General features: G+C 37.9%; 1 protein-coding gene across 2 annotated transcripts in view; it reads right to left on the reverse strand.

The window, feature by feature from the left end:
- LOC115520621 (guanylate-binding protein 4-like) overlaps positions 1 to 22449 on the reverse strand; it is a 37315-nt gene that overhangs the window by 10506 nt on the left and 4360 nt on the right. Inside the window, exons 3-12 of one of the 2 annotated variants that reach the window (XM_030325159.1) lie at positions 21030 to 21157; positions 14352 to 14461; positions 13947 to 14143; positions 11738 to 11983; positions 10406 to 10686; positions 9264 to 9476; positions 7863 to 7965; positions 7340 to 7533; positions 6310 to 6478; positions 5508 to 5701 (exon numbers count right to left, since the gene is read on the reverse strand). In XM_030325159.1, the coding sequence (XP_030181019.1) occupies positions 5508 to 5701; positions 6310 to 6478; positions 7340 to 7533; positions 7863 to 7965; positions 9264 to 9476; positions 10406 to 10686; positions 11738 to 11983; positions 13947 to 14143; positions 14352 to 14461; positions 21030 to 21157 (1835 nt within the window). The remainder of the gene's footprint in view (positions 1 to 5507; positions 5702 to 6309; positions 6479 to 7339; positions 7534 to 7862; positions 7966 to 9263; positions 9477 to 10405; positions 10687 to 11737; positions 11984 to 13946; positions 14144 to 14351; positions 14462 to 21029; positions 21158 to 22449) is intronic. The other variant, XM_030325160.1, reaches the window with a different exon arrangement.

The raw sequence follows: 22449 nt of genomic DNA on the forward strand, positions 1-22449 counted from the left end.
CTTTGAAGATCTGGGGTTTATGTGGTGGGCTCTGTGCTGGGAGTTAGATTCACAATGATGAAAAAGTCTGAGCACCTGAGATCAAGAGAGGAGGAGAGATGCCTATAAACAGGCTATTTCAATGTTACAATTAGTAAGAAGTGCTCTGACAGGGGTGACGATAAGGAACACAGAGGAGGAACAGATCAACTGCCTCCTTGGGAAGTCAGGACAGATAGGGGCTAGCAAATAATGAGAATGTAGTATGGTGGCAGGATGTCTGTATGCAATATACAAAGACACAGAATCCAAAGATAACATGTAGCTTACAGAATCACAAGTAGTTCATTCTAGCTATATCACATTCTACAGCACAAGGCAGCTGGAAAAGGAATTCCGGAAAAATCTAGTTGATACTGAAGAACAATTTTTCTAATTCACTCCCTTTATAAGCATGGGGCTGGAACATAGAGGCATTCTAGCAAACTTCCCAAGTGACTATATAGCAAAAGAAATTAGATTTCACGTACAGCATGGTGATTATCATTAATAATAGTGTTGTATGTATTTGAAAGTTGCCAGGACAGTAAATCTTAAAAAGTTCTCATCACAAGAAATAAAGTGCAACTGTGCATGGTGATGGGCGGCAACTAGACTGGGGGTGACCATTTCCCAGTGTATATAAATGCTGGATCAGTATGTTGTACACCCGAAACTAATATAATGTTATATGCCAATTATACCTCAGTAAAAAAAGAAATTAGAGACTGGAACATCGAAAGGTCATAATTAAAGCAAGATTAGGATGCATGTCTTATGGTTTTCAGCTCCCTGTTGTAATCAGCAGACTCTTCCTACTGCACTGAGGTATGCTGTTTCAAGGAGCATAACTGCTTTCACCCTATTACTAAATGTTCCCTTTCCATGTATTTATATTTTAGTTTTAATTTTAGCAGTTTTAAGTCTTTATTTCTGAATATGTAACAGTAATACCATACAAAATGTAAGAGGCATGGAGAAGAATATATGACATAAAGTTAGCTACTCTCTCAAGCCTCACATCAACTACACAGGTCCATCCTAAGTCACAACCATAGTAACTAGTTTATTTCATATTTTTCCTGAGACATGTAAAATACATGTGCATATTCATTATATTTAAATTTACTAGTAGCAACTATGCATACTTTCCGGATGTTTTTTTACTTTATGCTAAATCTAGAGATCTTCTCATATTAGTACAGAGTTTTCCCTTTCATTGTAGTGACCATAGATACTCTTGTACAAATGCCCCATGATTTCTATTACCAGCACCTGACAGTTGTTTTCTGATTTTGTGCCATACACTTGTGCTGTAACATATATCCTACCACATATGACATTGGCACACGTACAATTAAATCTATAAGATAAATTCCTAAATTTGAACTTGCTGGATCAAAGGTATGCGCATTTAATACCTTGATATAGAATTGTTCCAATCCGTACTTTCTCGAAAATATGGGAAATTTCCTATTTCTCCAAATCTTTGGCAACTTAGTATCCCATCAAATGTGTTTTTCTTTGCTAACCTTTGGGATGAAACAGGAGCCTCAAAACTTTATTTTGCGTATCTCATATTATTAGCAAAGTTGAATATATTTCATTTCTTCTAATATATTTGCCCATTTTGGGGGGAGAGGGGTGTTATTTTTCCCACTGCTTTAAAGGGATCATTATGGCTTAAAGAAATTATATTATTTTTTCTGATACATATTAAAATGAATTCCTCATTTTGCCATCTTTACTTTGCTCATGTTTTTCTATGAAGAACTTTTTTTTCTTAGACAAATGAATTCATCAGTATTTTCTTTTATCTACCTCAGTATGACTTATTTCACTCAGCATAATACCCTCTAGTTCCATCCAGGTTGTCCCAAATGACACAATCTCATCCTTTTTTATGGCCATGTAATACTCCATTGTGTGTGTGTGTGTGTGTGTGTGTGTGTATGTATATACATACATACATATATATATACATATACATACATACATATATATATATACATATACATATATACACCACATCTTCTTATCTGTTTATCAATGGACACTTAGATTGCTTTCATATCTTGGCTATTGTAAATAATGCTAGAAGAAACATGGGGGAGCACTTTTTGAATTAGTGTTTTTGTTTTCTTTGGGCATATATTCTGTAGTGTAATTACTGGATCCTATGGTATTTCTATTCTTAATTTTTTGAAGAACCCCCATACTGTTTTCATAGTGGTTATATCAATTTACATTCCCATCAACAGTGAATGAGGGTTCCTTTTTCTCCACAACCTTGCCAACACTTGTTATTTCTTGTCTTTTTGATTTTAGTCACTCTGGTGTGAGGTGGTATTTCACTGTAGTTTTTTTTTTTAACTTTTTTTTTCAACGTTTATTTATTTTTGAGAGAAAAAGACAGAGCATGAGTGGGAAAGGGGCAGAGAGAGAGGGAGACACAGAATCCGAAGCAGACTCCAGGCTCTGAGCTGTCAGCATAGAACCTGACATGGGGCTCAAACTCACAAGCTGTGAGATCATGAAGTCAGATGCTTAAGTGACTGAGCCACCCAGGCACCCCTATCTCATTGTAGTTTTGATTTGATTTCACTCATAAGTGGAATCTAAGAAAAACCACAAATGAATAAACAAACAAAAAGTAGTACCAGACAGAGAACAAACTGATGATTTCCAGAGGGGAAGGTGTGGGGAATGGGCAAAATAGATGAAGGGAGTGGGAAAGGCTTCCAGTTATGGAATGAATAAGTCACAGGAATAAAAATCACAGCATAGGGAATACAGTCAACGATACTGCAACAGCAGTGTACAGTGCCAGATGCTGGCTAAACTTGTGGTGAGCATAGCATAATGTATAACCTTGTCAAATCACTATGTTGCACACCTGAAACTAATGTAACATTGTGTGTCAACGGCATTCAAAAAAATTTTAAATATATCTTTTTTATCTATTTCCATTATGTCATACTTAGAAAGGTCCTACTGGGGCACCTGGGTGGCTCAGTCGGTTAAGCTTCCAACTTTGGATCTCAGGTTATGATCTCACCGTTCGTGAGTTCAAGCCCTGCGTTGGACTCTGTGCTGACAGGTCAGAGCCTGGAGCCTGCTTCAGACTCTGTCTTCCTCTCTCTTGGCCCCTCCCCCACCCACAGTCTGTCTGTCTGTCTGCCTCTCTCTCTCAAAAATAAACATTAAAAATTTTTTTTAAAAAAAGAAGGTCCTACCTACTCCCATATTATTTTTTTAACTCCCCCCTATTATTTAATTTTATGCTGTAATTTTTCATGTTTGTATCTTTGAACCATCCGAAATTTACCTGGACCATCTTGAAATTTACATGTAAAGGAGAACCCAACTTTTCTTTTTCAGATGGCTGCCTATAGTTCAAACACCATTGGCTGAATATCCCATATTCCTTCACACAAGAAAATGCCCAAATTATCATCTGCTGAATTTCTGCATGACTTTGCACAAATTTCTTTTCTTTTCTTTTTTAAATTTTTGAGAGAAAGAGAGAGTGCGAGTAGAGGGGGAGAGACAGAAAGAGAATGAAAGAGAATCTCAAGCAGGCTCCATGCTCAATGTGGATGGAGTCCCAGATGGGGCTTGATCCCACAACCATGGGATCATGACCTGAGCTGAAATCAAGGTCAACCAACTGAACCACCCAGAAGCTTCATGCACCAATTTCTAAACTTCCAAGTCTGTTTTGTCATTGTTTCAATATTCAGATGTTAGTACCACAATGCTAATTCTTGGGATGTTTTAACATGTGGCTAAAGCTAGTTCCCTTTCATTTGTCTTTTTTCAGGATTGCACTGGATATTTTTGTTTGTGGCTTTTCCATAAAACTTTCAGAATTAATTTATCTACTTCTTGAAAAATTATGTTTGACATATTTTTGGATCACATTAAATGTCCATATTAACTTAAATAATATTGAAATTTTAATTTCTGTCCATTTTTATAAATTGTGTCTTACATAGCATTTAAAAAATTTTGTTCATGTAAATTTTACGTACTTCATGATTTTATTCTGTAGTATCATATTGCTTTTGATGTTACTGGAAATTTGATCTTTTTTTCCACTGTATCTTTTAATTTGCTTCTCATTTCTCCAAATTAATTTTGTCAATATGAAGTTTATCTTTTCTGGGTAAGACCTTCATATATTTAGATAATTACTTTTTAAACTTTTGTTAAATGAAACTAACATGACACATATACCTCAAAAATGAGTCACAGCATAACAAGTCTCATTCTATAATTTCCTAACTGGAATTATGAGCTTATTTCATTTGTGATCCCAGAACTTTAAATCCTTCAAAAGCAGTTTTTCTTGGGTTTCTAAAAGGGAGAGTTCACTTTTGAAAGTCCCCAATTATCAAGTTGGGTTTCACTTTTAACACTAGCAGCTAAGCTAAGCATATCCATCTTCATACCTTCTTCTCTATCTTCATAGTGTTCCTTGATGGGGTTTTTCAATATATCCATGTATTTGAAACTGATGGTAAGAGTATCTATGGCATGTAACCTCCTAATTTTCTCAGGATCATCTCACTGAGGGTGGGGAGATGCTGAGTCAAGACTGAGAACTATTACAGAAATGTGTTCCAGTTCTAACGATGCCCTTTGGGAGAGAATGTAGGTTTGGTTCTAACTAATTCTCAGTTCTGCTTGAGGTATGATGGCCAAAACCATCTACAAAAAATGAGAATTGCTAACACTGTGCAGAAACAGGCTATCAAGCTGCATACTGGAATAAGGAAGACTATTCCCTTGGGCTTTATAGAGTAACACACAGATCTGGAAACAAATACAGCAAGTTATAGGGCTTTCAGAATTCTATATTTCATATCAGGAATAATCTGATACTTTCAGAACCCAGTAGATGTATTTTAGATGTATCTGATGGTTACACTAATATCCTAAAGACTATAGTATTGAGGTCCTACCCAATCCAAGCATTAAGAGAACATGCTGTAGTCACTACAAACAGCAACCTACCAATCTGCGGATGTTATTTGTTCATTTCAAAGACGAACACTAGAGGGGCACCTGGGTGGTTCAGTCAGTTAAGCATCCACCTTTGGCTCAGGTCATGATCTTGTGGTTCATGAGTTCGAGCCCCACGTTGCACTCTGGGCTGACAGCTCAGAGACTGGAGCCTGCTTCAGATTCTGTGTGTGTGTGTCTCTCTCTGCCTCCCCTCCCTTCTCCACCCTACTGGAGTTCTGTCTCTCTCTTAAAAATAAATAAATATTAAAAAAAAAAAAAAAAGACTATCACTACAGAAAGTGTTGGAGTTGTGTGGATTTAAGGACCTCAGCAGGATCCAGAAGGATTTGAGGTTTAATGAATTATATACTTTTTATGATTCTCTCTGGGATCTTGATTTCTATTAGTATTGGCTCTCCCCTTCCTCAGGAACCAGAGCACTGTCCATGGAGCACTGCCCAGCTCTGTGCAAGGCTTACCTTCAGCTTGTGCATCAGCACTTTTTCCTGCTCTCTCAGAAGGCTTTCTATTTCCTTCTCCAACTTCTCTCTCATTTGGGGTATGTTTTCCCTGAAGCTTCTCTCTTGAGACTCCATTTTTTGTGGCTGCTCTTTGTGTTTCTGAGTTAGCAGCTCCTGCTCCTTCTCAGTTGCCTGCTTCTTAGCCCGCTCAGCTGTTCCACGAATGGTTTAGAGAGAGAAGAAAGCAATGGTCAGGTCTGATGATTTTATTCTGCAGTATCTCATCTGTTGTGCTGCAATTGCAAATTCAGCTTTTCCTTACATTTATCTTTTATTAAATTATTATTTTTTTAAAATTTATTTTCGACAGAGAGAGAGAGAGAGAGAGGGAGGGAGGGAGGATGAGTGGAGGAGGAGCAGAGAGAGGGAGACACAGAATCCAAAGCGGACTCCAGTATCCGAGCTGTCAGCACAGAGCCTGATGCAGGGCTCGAATTCACGGACCACAAGTTCATGACCTGAGCCAAAGTCAGACTCTCAACCCACTGAGCCACCCAGGCCCCCTACGTTTATCTTTTAACAATCTTGTTTACCATTTCTTTTATTTGATCAAAATGAAGTATGTCTTTTGTATGTCAGGCCTTAGTAATCATTAATCACTGTTGATCTTTAAACTTTTGTTAAAAGAAACTAATATGACACGTGCTTCCAAAATAAGTCACAGCATCACAAAAACCCTCATTTTATGAATCCCTAAAAGGAATTCTGAACCTATGTCATTATGAGCTGAGAATCTTCATCCCCAAACCAGGTAACTCACTATGATCCGGCGTTTCTTTACTGAATACTCCATCAGTCACATCAATAATCCATTGACCCAACAAATATTTATCTTTATTTGCCACAATCTCTTTTTTTAGTAGCTGTATCTCTCTACGCAACTTCTCAGATTTCTTTTCAAATCCCTCATTACGAAGTTCTTCTTGGACCTATAAAAAAGAAGGAGTTCACTTCTGAAAATCCTCTATTATCAAAAGCAAAGGTTTTGAGTCTAACAGTTTCAGCACTGAAGAACCATGTCTACTGCACTATCACCCGAGAGTGCTCTTTGATGAGTCGATCCTGGAGAGTGGGAGTATCCATGGTTTACACCTTCCCACAATTCCCTCAGCACCATCTCACCAAGAGTGGGGTGGGGTCAGGCTAGATCAGACCTAAGAACTATCCTCTTAGTTCCAGCAGTGAGGATGTCCTTCAGGGGGATGTAGGATTAATTCTATTTCTCAGTTCCACCAAGGAAGCATGAACACACACGTCTAACAAAAATGGGAAGTGCTGATCCCCTCTAGAACACTGGCTGTCAAGCATCAGACTGAGTCGAAGAATTACTTTTCCTCTGTGCTCTGTCGGATGACTCACACAGATCTGGAAACAAATGCAGCAAATTTTAGAGCTTTCAGAATCCTGTATTTCAAGTCTTTCTGATACCTTTAAGATAAGCTGGAGTTCTTTTAGGTCTGTTTGATGGCTGAACCAAGAATCCTAAGGACGAGCAGACTAGGGCCTTATTTAATTTGGGTCCAATGAAACCATCCTAACAATCACCACAAACAGCAGCCCAGCACCCTTAGGGATGTTAATTGCATACTACAAATTCTCTAACTACATAAGCCTTTGGAATTTGTGGATTTAAGAGCCCCAGCAGGGTCCAGAAAGATCTGAGGTTTTAATGAATCGTATGTCTTTTATGATTCTCCCTGGGATCATGATTTTTAATAGTTTGGCTCTCCCCTTCTTCAGGAACCAGGGCACTGTCCATGGAGCACTGCCCAGCTCTGTGCAAGGCTTACCTTCAGCTTGTGCATCAGCATTTTTTCCTGTTCTCTCTGAAGGCTTTCTCTTTCCCTCTCCAACTTCTCTCTCAGTTGGGCTATGTTTTCCCTGAAGCCTCTCTCTTGAGCCTCCATTTTTTGCAGCTGCTCCTTGTGTTTCTGAGTTAGAAGCTCCTGCTCCTTCTCAGCTGCCTCCTTCTTAGCCCGCTCAGCTGTTCCACGAATGTTTTAGAGAAGAAAGCAACAGTCAGGTCTGATTCTACTCTCCTTAGCACAGATACCAAACTGACTTTGAAAAGGAAGCTGAGAAGCCCCCAAATTATGTGGGTCACCAAGAGCACATTTCAGAATACAATGGAGATGGCCCTCCTTGTCTGCCTGATATAAAAAGACAACTCTGACTGTTATATGTGTATTTAGCAGTGTCGTTCCACAGTAGGAGAGGAAGCTCTTTGTTTCATGCAGGTTTTGCCCTCATTTCTGTCTGGAGGTAGGGCAGCAACCCACCCACTCTGCTATGAGCTCAGCCCTGCACCTGTACCTGCGAGTGCCTTCTCTTGACAGGTGAGGGCTTTGTCTCCCTGCAGGATGGATTTCTCTATTGCCACTTGGGACTGTAAGAAGTGCTGGAGAACTTCATTTGCCTGAGGAAACAAGGAGAAGAGACATGACATGCAGCACACATCGTGTCTTTTGGGGGAAATTATTGTTCTACAAAGTCACAAATCTGGCCTTGTAAATTTTTCACTTGCGTAGATATCCCTCACTAACTTTCCTTCTATGCCTCCAATATAAATTCTGAGTTCTTCTGTGAGACCTGAAACCTTCCACTGCAGCCTCCTTTGCAGCCCTCCATCCTTCTTTCCAGTGAAGCTTTCCACTATCCACCCCAGGTGCCGCCCAGCAGACTTCAGTGTGTATATAAACAGGGACTCCTGTTTTCTCAAACATTTGCTCAGTCTATTTTCTGCCAGGATGCTCATCTACCCTTTCTTAACTAGGATAACATTTATGGATACTTCATCCTGTAACTCCTATTGCTCTTTCAGAGTGCTTTGCTAAGCTACCTTTCCAGTTTGGAGGATGGCCAATTACTCTAAGCGGCCCTACCAGCTCTCCCCTTGCTGGTAGTATGACTCTGGGCAACTTTTTACTTCTCTGTGTATTGCATTTCTCAACTGCATAACTATAGTATCTAAGTTATAATAATATTCTGAGCATTAAATTGACAATCCAACCAAAATACCTGATTATAGGTTATTTACTATATGCATGGCATAGTAAGGGGGTGCTGAACATGTCTACTAGTATTTTTTGAGAGAGAGAGAGAGAGAGAGAGAGAGAGAATGCAAATGAGCAGGGGAGGGACAGACGGACAGGGAGAGAGAGAGAATCTTATGCAGGCTCCACGCCCAGCATGGAGCCCAATTCAGGGCTCAATTTTATGACCATGAGATTATGACCTGAGCTGAAATCAAGAATTGGACACTCACCTACTGAGCCACACAGGGGCCCCATCAGCCAATATCATAATGATTGTTATCATCAATAATCATTACCATTATTTTACTATCTGCTCATCAAAGTATGATAATTATATATTTGCCCAATTTTTTGTCTTCATTTCAGGTAATATCATCATCTTGAGAACAAAGGTTGTGTTTACTCTTTGTATCCTCTATACTTAGCAAAGAAATGGCCACATTGTTTGATAAAGAAAAGTTGTTCTCTTTAACCCAGAATTCCCGAAATATTGCAAATATATTTCCGGTTCCTTCAACAACATATAACTAATTGCGGATAAAAACTAAAAGTGTGGAGATATTGCCCTGCTCTGCTTTCTCCATAAAAATGGTGCTATGATCTTAGATTTTCAGAAAAAGCAACAAACACCCTTTGACTCTACGGTTCTGACAGCTATCCCTCCCTCTTTATTCCTTACCTTAACCCCTTTCCTGGGCACTAGGTTATAGTCCCATTCAACCTTGTTCTTTGCTTCTAAGTAGAGACTGTGTCCTCCAGGAACACAGAAAGTTCCTGTTGAGATGCTTTTCATCAGGGGCTCTGTAAGTTGCTGAAGCTTTGCCTGGGAATATTTAACAGATGTGTATTCATTCTGCAGCAAGAAATCTTTCTTCTTTTTTTCTATCATGTCCTGCCAGAGAAATGGGGGAGAAATCCAATAGAAAGAAGCTGTTAGAAGGGGAAGTCCAATGTCATCCTCTTAGAAAAAGCATTCTGATCACCTAAGAGTAGACCGGAACATGGAATGGACCAGAAGTCAAAAGACTTTTAGTCCTAGTTCTAATCAATTCTGTGTTACTTGGGGAAAGCCCCTTAACTCCCTTGGATTTAAGCTTATCATCTACAAAATGATGGTGTTGGAAGACATAAACTCCAATTTTCCTTCTACTGTAGTATGATTAACAGTGACCCAACCATCAATAATAAACAATAGAAAGTTGATTTGTGGCCAGAAGTAGCACTTCCTCAGAGGATTTGGGTTGCTACAAATGGATTTTGTGTACAAAGAAAATCAACCCCCCAGTGCTGACTGAAGAATACTCTGAAGAGAGTTTGGAATCCTTAATGAATTCTTCCAATAGGATTCTAGTATGTGAAGATATAAAAACAGAACTTTTTTCTTTGAACTTGTAAATTGCAATCCAAGGGATTGGATACACCAACAACCTTAATGAACTGGAGGCTCCTCAGAGGCCTGCAGATGAGAACTCAGTCCTGTTGACACCTTGTTCTTAGCCTGTGATACCATGAACAGAGCACAGGACCATTCCACACCAGACTTCTGACCTACAGATTGGTGAGCTTATTCATATTTGTTGTTTTAAACTGGTGAATTCATGGCAATTTTTAATGCAGCAATAGAAAATTAATGAACTGCCTACATTACAGTAAAAGGGTGAACTGTAGCCCTGTAAAGCCCTGTCTCACAACAATCCAGGCTCCTTCTATCATTGTAGAGATGAGCTATTTAATCAAAAATATAGGCTCTAAGCATCATTTCAGAAGGGGAGAAATCAGGAGTGATAAATTACCATGAGGTTTTTACTATAAGACAATTACCATGAGATTTTTCTGGAACTCCTGCTTGTCATCCTTAAAGGAATGCTCCATGAAGACTGCAATGGCTTCCCTCTCGCAGTCTGTATGCACATCCAGCAGCTCCTGGAGCATGTCTGTGGGGAAGCTCACTCGTTGGGCCATCTGCTCGCTGTAGTGGTCGGCTGCCTTCTGCACGGCCACTGAGTTCTCACGCTGGGCAAGAGCTGTCACCACGTTCTCCAAGCAAGGAACTTCTCCCGTCTTGATGGCATCCACATAGGCTTTCAACAGAGTCCCCAGCCCTGAATAAGGCAGGAAATTTGAGGATAAATAGCGAGGTCTTAATCATTGGCTTCCAGTTTTTATGGAGCATCATTCAGAGATCACAAAAACCCCACCTTATTTAGAAGGAAACTTTATTTTCTTCTTTGGGAACCTATTCCTTTCTAACAACATTACTGTTTTCCTGTTCTTTCTTTTATTGTTCTCCATTTCTTCATATTATAATTTAAATTACCAGTTACAACAAATATGCTCATGGGTCACTGGAAAAATAGTTTCCCATTCAATGAGAATAAAAAGAAATAGGTTATATAGGTGAAGTAGTGTATACAAACAAGACCAGATACATAATTTGTGTGGCCCAGGACAAAATAAAAATGTGGGCTCCTAGTTGAAAATGATCAAGAATTCAAAACAGCAATAGACAGATGTCTGGGTGGTTCAGCTGGTTAAGCAACTGACTCTTGATTTCCACTCAGATCATGATCTCATGGTTTAAGCTGAAGCCCCACATCGGATTCTGCACTGACAGCCTGGAATACTCTCTCTCAAAATAAATAAATAAACTTAAACAAAACAAAATAAAACAGAGTCAGAGTATGAGCCCATCTCCACATGAAACTACCTAAGTCACATACCCATGAAGCATGCATGCCCTGCATATAAGATTATACATAATCTTCTACCTCAACAGGCTTAAAGGAATTTATAGCTTCCTATTTATGATATGACTCATGTAAGTTTACAAAACATCTACTATATCCTTAAAGACCAGAAGATATCCTATAGGATTTCTCAATCTACAGATGTCCTCTCTTTAACTCCATCTTGCCTTTTTATAACTAGTGAATTAAGGTTCTGAGATATATTAAGTCTCAGCAAACCCTCACATAGGGAGACTAATTAAGAAACATGTACGGATACTTTTCATGGCCTGAATATCTGCTTCTCCATAGTCAGTTGACATCTGACAAACAGATGTCAACAAAATTACTGCCAAAGTCAGAGTATACTCAAAGCTCCACCACGCACACTGATACAGAGACATGCTGTGGGACAAAGGTGACTCACGGTTCCCAGTGACAATGATTCCCTCTCGTAGGGTCTTGGTCTTTGTATGAGTGAAAACATAGGTACGGAATTTGTTTGATTGCTCCCGGAAACTACTGTCCAGCTGGTCTTCTGGCACGTTCTCAATATGGGCTAAGAGATTTTTGTCATTTGTAGGCCGGTCAAAGATGAAGCACTTCCGTTTTGGAAAGAACTGTCTGATACACTCTCTGGACATGTTGGAATTTTGGATTTTGGGATTTGTGCCTGCAAAGGTGGAAAAAAGGTGATCACTGAAAGGCAGTCTCCAGGTAAGGGGGTGAGGACTTCATTTCCAGGAATCTTTGCATCACTGCAGCTCTTATGACTGTAAATCTCCTTTATTCTAATCATGTGTTTTACAAATCAATCTTGGGCTAACATACCAAAGTTAAGGAAAATTCCTTGAACAGAGTTAAGAGTCAAGGGAATACTTCAGGAGAGGAAAGAGAGGCATTCAGCCCAAGAGAAGAACCTTAGGATAGTTTCCTTAGCATTTTTATGGAGTCCCATGGATTAAATACTGAATACATGTTTAGTGATTAAGAAAAGAAGAGTCTGAGGTCCATAAATATAGAGAACAAACTGGTGGTTGCAGAAAGGGTGGGGGTAGGGGAATGAGCAAAATGGGTGAAGGGGAGTAGGAGGTACAGGCTTCATGTTATGGAATGAAGAAGTCATGGGGATGAAAGACGCAGCAGAGGGAATATTGTCAATGGCACTGTAATAGTATTGTATGGTGATAGATGGTAGCTACTCTTGTCATGAGCATAGCATAATGTATAGAGTTGTCATATCACTATGCTCTACACCTGTAACAATATGTGTCAACTATACTTCAATTAAAAAAAAAGAAAAAAAAAGGTCAGAGGTACTTTTCTGATCTTATTATTTCCATGGCAAAAATGAAATAATAGGCCTTGGGACACCTGGGTGGCTCGGTTGGTTGAGCATCTGACTTCAGCTCAGGTCATGATCTCACAGTTCATGAGCTCAAACCCCGCAGGAGGCTCTCTTCTGTCAGTGCGGAGTCCAGTTCAGATTCTTTGTCCTCCTCTCTCTCCGCCCCTCCCCTGCTCGCTCACTCTCAAAAATAAATAAACACCAAAAAAAAAAAAGAAAAAAAGAAAAAAGAGAAAAGAAAAGAAAAGAAAAGAAAAGAAAAGAAAAGAAAAGAAAAGAAACATGGGCCTTGAAGTGATGCCAGAACAAACGGATAACATTTTGCTGGGGAAATGTGAGGAAGGAAACAGATGATACCCATGTCAGTAAAGAAAACTTTTATAAGCATAAGCCAAAATCAGATCATACCGCAAATATGTTTAGAGAGTCCTGTAACTGAAATCTCTAAAGTATACATTAATCTCAATGTAATTTGAGACCTCATCATTTCCCTATGTCAGATTAATTTAGACTTCATAGAACAATTAAGAGCAACTCTATGGCACATATCAGCTGTTTAATAAAGAATAAAGTAATGAAAAAATAAAAATAGATACTCCCTATAGATGCCTTCTATTATCCACTCTGCTAAATATAATGTGACAAATTCATAATATTAAAATAGCATATTGTGTAAGGCTACAAAATGAAAAGGATGATGTTATAAGAAAGGTGACATGAAGGACTCAGTTTTACTGGAAAGGTACGTCAACATTTTTTTCTGGACCTGTTAGTGTGGAAAATACCCTTTCTGTGAAGAATATAACTCTCTAGGTACTAGTAAAATATATTTTACTATTAAAATATACTTACTATTTTACTATTCCAATTACCATATTACTATTACTATTATATTTCAAAAATAAGGTAATTAATTTCATTGTGATTTTGTCTAGCAACTTCCAATCTGATTTTTTTTTAAAGAAAGAACAGGAAGAACACTTAACAAGCTACAGAAATATGTGGGCCTCAAGAAGTTATAGCACTGATTGCAATCTGGAGATCTTTTTTCATGGCATTAATTAGCATTAAGTTATCTGATCCAAAACGGGGCCCTAAATTTCTTTAGTGACCTTAAGCTTCAATTGCTGGAGATTTTAAAGTAATAATAACCCACAAAACCCAATCACCATTAGCACTGGCTTCAATCCAAATTCAAATAAACATATATGTCAAATGCTGATTGACAGGACTCAGCTGATCCCACCCAGTAAAAAAACCTTCTACCATTTAAGCCATACTCTGAGACCTGGAAGCAGCTTCAAGGCATCCTCCAGGTACTCATCTTCAGTTACGGAGTATCCATTTATCTTCATCTCCAATGTGAAATCTCGTAAAGCCCAAATAAAGTCTGGAAAGAAACTCACAAACTTGGCAGAGTCCTCTACCCCAGTGTAGTCTGAGGAGGACTTTGCCCTGACCAGCTGCGTTAGTTCAGTCATATAGCTGTGGGAACTCAGCTAAGGAAAAAGTACTTTACACCACAATTTCCAGATCTCAGATAGAAATACATTCTATAAACACTGATTTTTGTTCTCGGTGTCCCCTCACCCCCTTCTTCAACCATGACAATTAAGTCACAGAAAGAGGACAGTCTCAGTTGCCATTCCTGTAAACTCAATAAAACTTGGTTGTTTGGTCCCTGGAAGGATACTGCAGCTGCTCCAGGGCCTGGCTGTTGATGGTGCCCATGCTGTTGTAGATCAAGGTGCTGCTCAGAAGCACAGTCAGGGCAAAGATCCATGAGTCATTCTTAGGGTCTTCCTGAAAAGCACATTGGACAAGGGACTTAGAAGGCTGCTCTTTATTCATTAATTCATTTTTCATTCATTCAGCTTTTCATTCATTATTTTGTCACTATATATTGCTGAACAGTATGGCAAAGAATACAAGTTTTGAAGACCATCATAAATTCAACCTCATTTTGAGTATTAATACAATCCCCTCTCAGAGCCTCAGTATCCTAAGCTATTAAAAGAAGTGAATGACATGGTCAATATGTGTAGGATGTTTAATGCAGTGCCTAGAAGATAGTAGGTATACAATGTGAGCAATTATTCCTCTAACAAATTTTTCTTCATGTTGTCTGTATTTGCAACACAAATGTTGTTCAACAACTACTCTTTAGGCACCTACAAATGCCAGACACTGCATTTGGCTGTATGGATGAAAAGATCCACATGAGATTCCCTGAACTCAAGATGACTTTATGAAGGGACAGATAAACATGTCAACATATAAATGTAACCGAGATTACAATCTCTCGCATGGAAACAAGTATTGTACAACTTCAGAGCATATCTGCCAGGGATATGATGGATATATGATGAAATCTGGTGCACTTCAAAGAGTTGATAGAATGTGGACATGTAGATTTGAAGGGATCATGCAGCTTGCCAAGACAGAATTATTAGAAAGTGCAGATCCTGAAAAACTGTTACAAAGTAACTTCTGTTTGACTGAAACAATGAGTAGGGGTGCAGATATGGAAGACAAAGCTAAAATTAAGATTCAGGGCAAGACCTGAAGTTCTCTGAAGACCAAGAAAACAGGGTCAGATATCTCAAATCACTCCACAATTCTAGCATTAGCCATTGGTTCTGCTGCCATCAGTTTACAGTATGGTATACTTTGTTGCCTTGTACAAATGCAGTATCTGCATTCTATGCTTACCAGACTTGATCTTGAAGACTAGAACACTTTTTCATATTTTTGGGAAAATTATTTCTTCAAGTCCTTATTTCATTATCCCTAAAACTAATCAAATTTAGATTTTTTTTTTAAAGCAGGACTTGAGCCAAAAAACAATCTATTGAAATCTCAGGAAAATCATTTTGGCTTTTTTATTTGTTTGCATTTTCTTTTTTCTTTTTAAAATATATTTTAGTTAGTTAACATACAGTAGAATTTTGGTTTCAGAAGTAAAATTCAGTGATTCATCACTTACATACAACACCCAGTGCTCATCCCAAGTGCCCTTCTTAATGCACATCGCCCATTTAGCTCATCCCCCATCCACCTCTTTCCATCAACCGTCAATTTGTTCTCTACCATTAAGAGTCTCTTGTGGATTGTGGGGCACCTGGGAGGCTCAGTTGGTTAAGCACCTGATTTTGGTTCAGGTCATGATCTCATAGTTCGTGGGTTGAGCCCAGTGTTGGGATCTGTCTAGATCCTGGACCCTGCTTCAGATTCTGTCTCTTTCTCTCTCTCTCTCTCTCTCTCTCTGTCTCTCCACAGCTCCCACTCTGTTGCTCTCTCTTTCAAAAATAAATAAACATTTAAAAAAAAAAAGACTTCTGGTTGGTTAACCTTTCTTCTTTCTCCCCACCCTTCCCTTCATCTGTTTTGTTTCTTAAATTCCACATGAGTGAAATCATATATTTGTCTTTCTTGGACTGACTTATTTCCCTTAGCATAATACATTCTAGCTCCATTCACATCATTGCAAATGGGAAGATTTCCCTTTTTTGATGGCCAAGTAATATTCTGTTGTATATACACACCACATCTTCTTTATCCATTCATCTTTCGGTAGACATGTGGGCTTTCCCCCTTGTTTGGCTATTGTTGATAATGCTGCAATAAACACTGGGTGCATGTACCCCTTTGAATCTGTATTTCTTTATCCTTTCAGTAAACATATAATAGTGCAATTGCTAGATTGTGAGGTAGTTCTATTTTTAGTTTTTTGAGGAACCTCCAAACTGTTCTCCAGAATGGCTGCACCAGTTTGCATTCCCACTAACAGTGCAAGAGGGTTCCCCTTTCTCTGCATCCTCACCAATACCTGGCATTGTTTCTTGTGTTGTTAATTTTAGTCATTCAGTCAGGTGTGAGGTGGCATCTCACTGTGTTTTTGATTTGTATTTCCCTAATGATGAGTGTTGTTGCATATCTTTTCATGTGTCTGTTAGCCATCTGGATGTTTTCTTTGGAAAAGTGTCTATTCATGTCTTCTGCCCATTTCTTAACTGGGGTGTTTGTTTCTTGGGTGTTGAGTTTGATAAGTTCTTCATGTATTTTGGATACTTTATCAGATATGTCATGTGCAAATATTTTCTCCCATTCCGTAGGTTGCCTTTTAGTTTTGCTGATTGTTTCCTTTGCTGTGTAGAAGCTTTTGTATTTGATGAAGTCCCAAGAGTTCATGTTTGCTTTTGTTTCCCTTGCCTTCAGTAATGTGTCTAGTAAGAAGTTGCTCCAGCCAAGGTCAAAGAAGTTGCTGCCTGTTTTCTCCTCTAGGATTTTGAAGGTTTCCTGTCTCACATTTAGATCTTTCATCTATTTTGAACTTATTTTTGTGTACAGTGTAGGAAAGTGGTCCAATTTCATTCTTCTGCATGTTGTCATTCAGTTTCCCCAACACCATTTGTTGAAGAGGCTGTCTTTTTTTCCATTGGATATTCTTTTCTGCTTTGTCAAAGATGAGTTGACTATATAGCTGTGGGTCCATTTCTGGATTTTCTATTCTGTTCCATTGATCTATGTGTCTGTTTTTGTGCCAGTATCGTACTGTCTTGATGACTACAGCTTTGTAATATAGCTTGAAATCCAGAAATGTGATGCCTCCAGTTTTTTAATTTTTCAGGATTACTTTGGCTATTCAGGGTCTTGGTGGTTCCATACAAATTTTAGGATTGTTTGATCTAGCTCTGCAAAGAAAGCTGGTGTTATTTTGATAGGAATTGCATTAAATCTGTAGATTGCTTTGAGAAGTGTAGACTTTTTTTTTTTTTAGTTGTGTAGACATTTTAACAATGTTTTTTCTTCTAATCCATGAGCATGGAATTGTTTTTCCATTTCTTTGTGTCCTCTTCAATATCTTTCATAAGTCTTCTACACTTTTCAAAGTACAGAACTTTTACCTCCTTAGTTAGGTTTATTCCTAGGTTTTTTATTGCTTTTGGTACAATTGTAAATGGGACTGATTCCTTGATTTGTCTGTGTTTCATTATTCGTGCTTCGTTATTTTTGTTCTCTGACTGCTGAGGTTAAGACTTACAGAACTATGTTAAATAGTAATGGTGAGAGTGGACATCTTTGTCTTGTTCCTGACTATAGGTAAAAGGCTCTCAATTTTCCCCCATTGATGATCATTCTTTCATATATGGCCTTTATGATGTTGAGGTTCCCTCTAAACCTACTTTGTTGAGTTTTTGTTTTATCAAGAATTGATGCTTTATTTTATCAAATGCTTTTTATACATTTATTGATAGGTCTATATGGTTCTTATCCTTTATTTTATTAATGTGGTATATCACACTGATTGATTTACAAATATTGAACCAGCCCTTCAGCCCAGGAATAAATCCCACTTGACTGTGGTGAATAATTCTTTTAATGTACTGTTAAATTCAATTTGCTAGTATCTTATTGAGAATTTTTGCATCTATATTCATCAGGGATATTGGCCTGTAATTCTTCCAATTCTCTTTGTCTGGTTTTGGAATTAAGGTAATGCTGCTTCACAGAATGAGTCTGGAAGTTTCTGTTCCAGTTCTACTTTTTGGAACAGTTTGAGAAGAATAGGTATTAACTCTTCTCCCTCTTTCCCTCCCTTACTCCCTCCCTTCATTACATCCTTTTGTATTAACTCTTTTTTAAATGTCTTATAGAATACCCCTGGGAAGCCATCTGGCCCAGGACTCTTGTTTTTTCAGAGCTTTTTTAAAAAAAAATTTTTTTTTAATGTTTATTTATTTTTGAGACAGAGAGAGACAGAGCATGAACAGGGGAGGGTCAGAGAGAGAGGGAGACACAGAATCTGAAACAGGCTCCGGGCTCCGAGCTGTCAGTACAGAGCCCGATGCGGGGCTCGAACCCACGGACCACGAGATCATGACCTGGGCCGAAGTCGGACGCTCAACCGACTGAGCTATCCAGGCGCCCCTGGAAGCTTTTTGATAACTGATTCAATTTCTTTTCTGGTTACGGGTCTGTTCAAATTTCCTATTCCTTCCTATTTTAGTTTTGGTAATTTGTGAGTTTCTAGGTATGTCCATTTCTTCCAGATTTCCCAGTTTGTTGACATATAATTTTTCAAAGTATTCTCTTATAATTGTATTTCTGTGGTGTTGGTTGTGATCTCTCCTCTTTCATTTGTGATTTTATCTATTTGGATCCTCTCTCTTTTCTTGTTGAGAAATCTGGCTAGAGGTTTATCAATTTTGTTTATTCTTTCAAAGAACCAGCTCTTAGTTTCATTGATCTGTTATACTGCATTCTTTCGTTTCTGTATCATTTATTTCTGTTTTAATCTTTAACATTTCCCTTTTTCTGCTGGATTTAGGCTTTATTTGCTGTTTCTTTTCTAACTTCTTTAGGTTTAAGTTAAAATTGTATATTTGGTACCTTTCTTGCTTGTTGAGATAGGCCTGAATTGCAGTATACTTTCCTTATAGGACTGCCTTTATTGCATCCCAAAGGGTTTGGACTGTAATGTTCTCATTCATTCTCTAGTAGGATGTTTTTTACCTTCCATGTATTTAAGGGCTTTCCAAATTTTTACTTGTGGTTGACTTCAAGCTTCATGGCATTGTGATCTGAAAATATGCATGGTATGATTTTGATCTTTTTGTACCTATTGAGGGCTGATTTGTGACCCAGTATGTGATCTATTTTGGAGAATGTTCCATGTGTACTTGAGAAGAATGTGTATTCTGCTGCTTTAGGATGGAATGTTCTGAATATATCCAGTCATCCAGTCCAATCCAGTGTGTCATTCAAAGCCACTGTTTTCTTGTTGATTTTCTGCTTAGGTATCTGTCCATTGTTGTAAGTGGGGTATTAAATTCCCCTACTATTATTGTATTATTATCAATGAGTTTCTTTATGTTTGTAATTAATTGATTTACATATAATGGGTGCTCAAGTTTGGGGGCATAAATATTTACAATTGTGAGATGTTCTTGATGGATACACTCCTTAATTATGATATAATGCCCTTCATCTCTTGTTATAGTCTCTGTTTTAAAATCTAGTTTGTTTGATATAAGGATGGCTATTCCAGCTTCCTTTTGACACCTAGTAGTATGATAGATGGCTCTCCATCCCCTCACTTTCAATCTGCAGGTGTCTTTAGGTCTAAAAATGAGTCTCTTATTGGCAGCATATAGATGGATCTTGTTTGTTTGTTTTTTAATCTATTCTGATACCATGTATCTTTTTATTGGAGTATTTAGTCCATTTACATTCAGAGTGATTACTGAAAGATATGAATTTAGTGTCATTGTGTTACACCTATAGAATTGGTGTTTCTGGTGATGTTCTTTGGTCCTTTGTAGTCTTTATTGCTTTGGTCTTCTTTTCTTTTTTTTTTTTTTCTCCCCTCAGAGTCCCCCTTAAAATTTCTTGCAGGGTTGGTTTAGTGGTCACAAAATCCTTCTTTAGTTTTTGTTTGTCGGGGAAACCCTTTATCTCTCCTTCTATTCTGAATGACAGCTTTGCTGGATAAAGAATTCTTGGCTGCATATTTCATTTTGGTTTTATACTGAAGTTATCGAGAACTTTAAAGCTGAGCACAAAAACTCTGAATACTTTTTCCCCACAATTATGGAAAACAGGTATTTACCATTGCTACTTGAATACAGACTCAGAATAATGTAAAATAAAATGGAGAAACAATTTGTTTCACTTAATATTTAAAAACAAAATACTAAGATTATCTCAGGTAAAATAATTTCAGTGGGTCAAGGTCATTCTTTTATAGAAGTTAGAGAAGAGGTAATCTCCAAAAGTAGAGACTTTAACTAAAACCCTTCATCAATGCTTCTGGTGTAGCTGAAGCTTTGTCTGAAGAGGATTTAAATAAATTATTTTACCAAAACCCTATTTAACAGCTCCTACTTCTAACTCCATCATTCCCACACACTTGAACTGGTAGTTTCCACTGGTCTCACGGGTTACAGTTTAGACATTACTTCTAGGAATCTTTCTCCAAGCCATATGACTGGATTACTGCCTACATCTATGCATAGCACCCTGTACTGGTCACATTGTGTACATGTTGTCTCCCCAGCTAGGCTCTAGCCATTTGCCTTACTTACTGTAGTGTCTGTTGTACTTAGCACAGAGTCCTGAAATTCAGCTGTTTGGTTAAGTATTTATTAAACTGTATGTTTATCCAACTGTTACAGTAAGAAGATGTTGTTCTAATATACCCAAATATTTGAGCTGACCAAGGAATTAAGGGGACTTTTTCCATGGGAAAAATAATTTAGTCTCATATTCATAATTGGATTTATAGCTTGTAGGAATAGGTAACACAATTTGAATTGAGGTAGCAAATGGATTACAGTCAAGAGCAGATTCCCTCATGACTTTTCCTTACCTTTTCCAAGTTACTTAGACCCTCAGTGTCCAGAAGGACCAGGGTGTGGTTCAGCTTAGAGGGGTGGGGTACACACCACATCCAAATACCCTTGGTTGTAGACCTCACTGTGGAACCCAGGGGGAAGCCTAAAAGAGAAGAGGGGAAAGCAACATGGATGTATGGGGATCCTTAGAGTTTAGTGGACTGAGGTTCAACACCTAGTGAAGCTGAGCAAAAAAGAAGGTAAGATATTTGGAATGTACTGGCTGCCTGGTCTACATAGAAAGAAATGAGTAATGACTAATGGGACCAGAGGAAGATTCTCCTAAAAACCAGTAAGAACTAAAAAAGACAACTCAATTACAATTTTTAAAAAGACTTGAGTAGGCATTTAATAAAATAGGAAATACAAATGGCAAATAATATGTGAAAGGGTGCTCAACCTTATTTATAGTGAGGCACATGCCATACAATCAAATAGTTATCACAACAGTAAAAGTTAAACATTTTTCTTAGGATGTGGGAATTCTTAATTGCTGCTAATAAATATGTAGCTTGAATAGAGAGTTGAAAAAGCCATTGATATTATCTGGAAATCCTGAAGAAACACATACTCTTTGATACAGAGATTCCACTTCAGGATATATTATTTAAAAGAAATCTGTGTACATGTGTATCAGGATAAAATTATAAGAAATCTAAGACAACTCTGTTCATAAAAGATAAAAGATACTATAATGCAGTGAGATAAGGAAATACAGCTACATGCTAAAAAATGGATAAATCTTATAAAATTCTTGTTGAGCAAAAGAAGCCATCAGAGAATACATAAAATTTAATTCTATTTATATCAACTTTAAAAGCAAGCCAAGATAAAGCGTGCTTTAGAAATGCAAACATAGACTAGAATGCCTGGGTGGCTCAGTCAGTTAAGTGTCTGACTTTGGCTCAGATCATCATCTTGTGGTTTGTGAACTCGAGCCCTGTGTCAGGCTCTGTGCTGATAGTTCAGAGCCTGGAGCCTGCCTCGGATTCTGTGTCTTCCTCTCTGTCTGCCCTTTTCCTACTCATGCTTTGTCTCTCTCTCAAAAATAAATAAAAACGTTAAAAAAATTTTAAAAATGCAAACATAGACTACAAAACCATTTTTTAAAAGTAAAGAAAGAAGTATCACGAAAATAAAAATATTGTTTAGCGCTAGTGAGAATATGAGAGCGTATGACTTGTGCCTTTGACAATGATTTATTTTTTTACTCAAGTCACGATTACATAAGTGTTCACTTTATTTACTTTATTGTACATTGTATTTTAGGCACTCTTTTGTATGTGTTATAGTTTACATATTTGTAAAAACTAAAAAAAGAGAGAGAGAGAAGGGGTTATAACATATGAAAATCTGTTATGACATGGAGCAGAAAAATAAAATGGTAGCTCTATG

This window comes from Lynx canadensis, chromosome C1 (assembly GCF_007474595.2).
Source record: "Lynx canadensis isolate LIC74 chromosome C1, mLynCan4.pri.v2, whole genome shotgun sequence".
In the NCBI taxonomy this organism is placed as follows: domain Eukaryota; kingdom Metazoa; phylum Chordata; class Mammalia; order Carnivora; family Felidae; genus Lynx; species Lynx canadensis.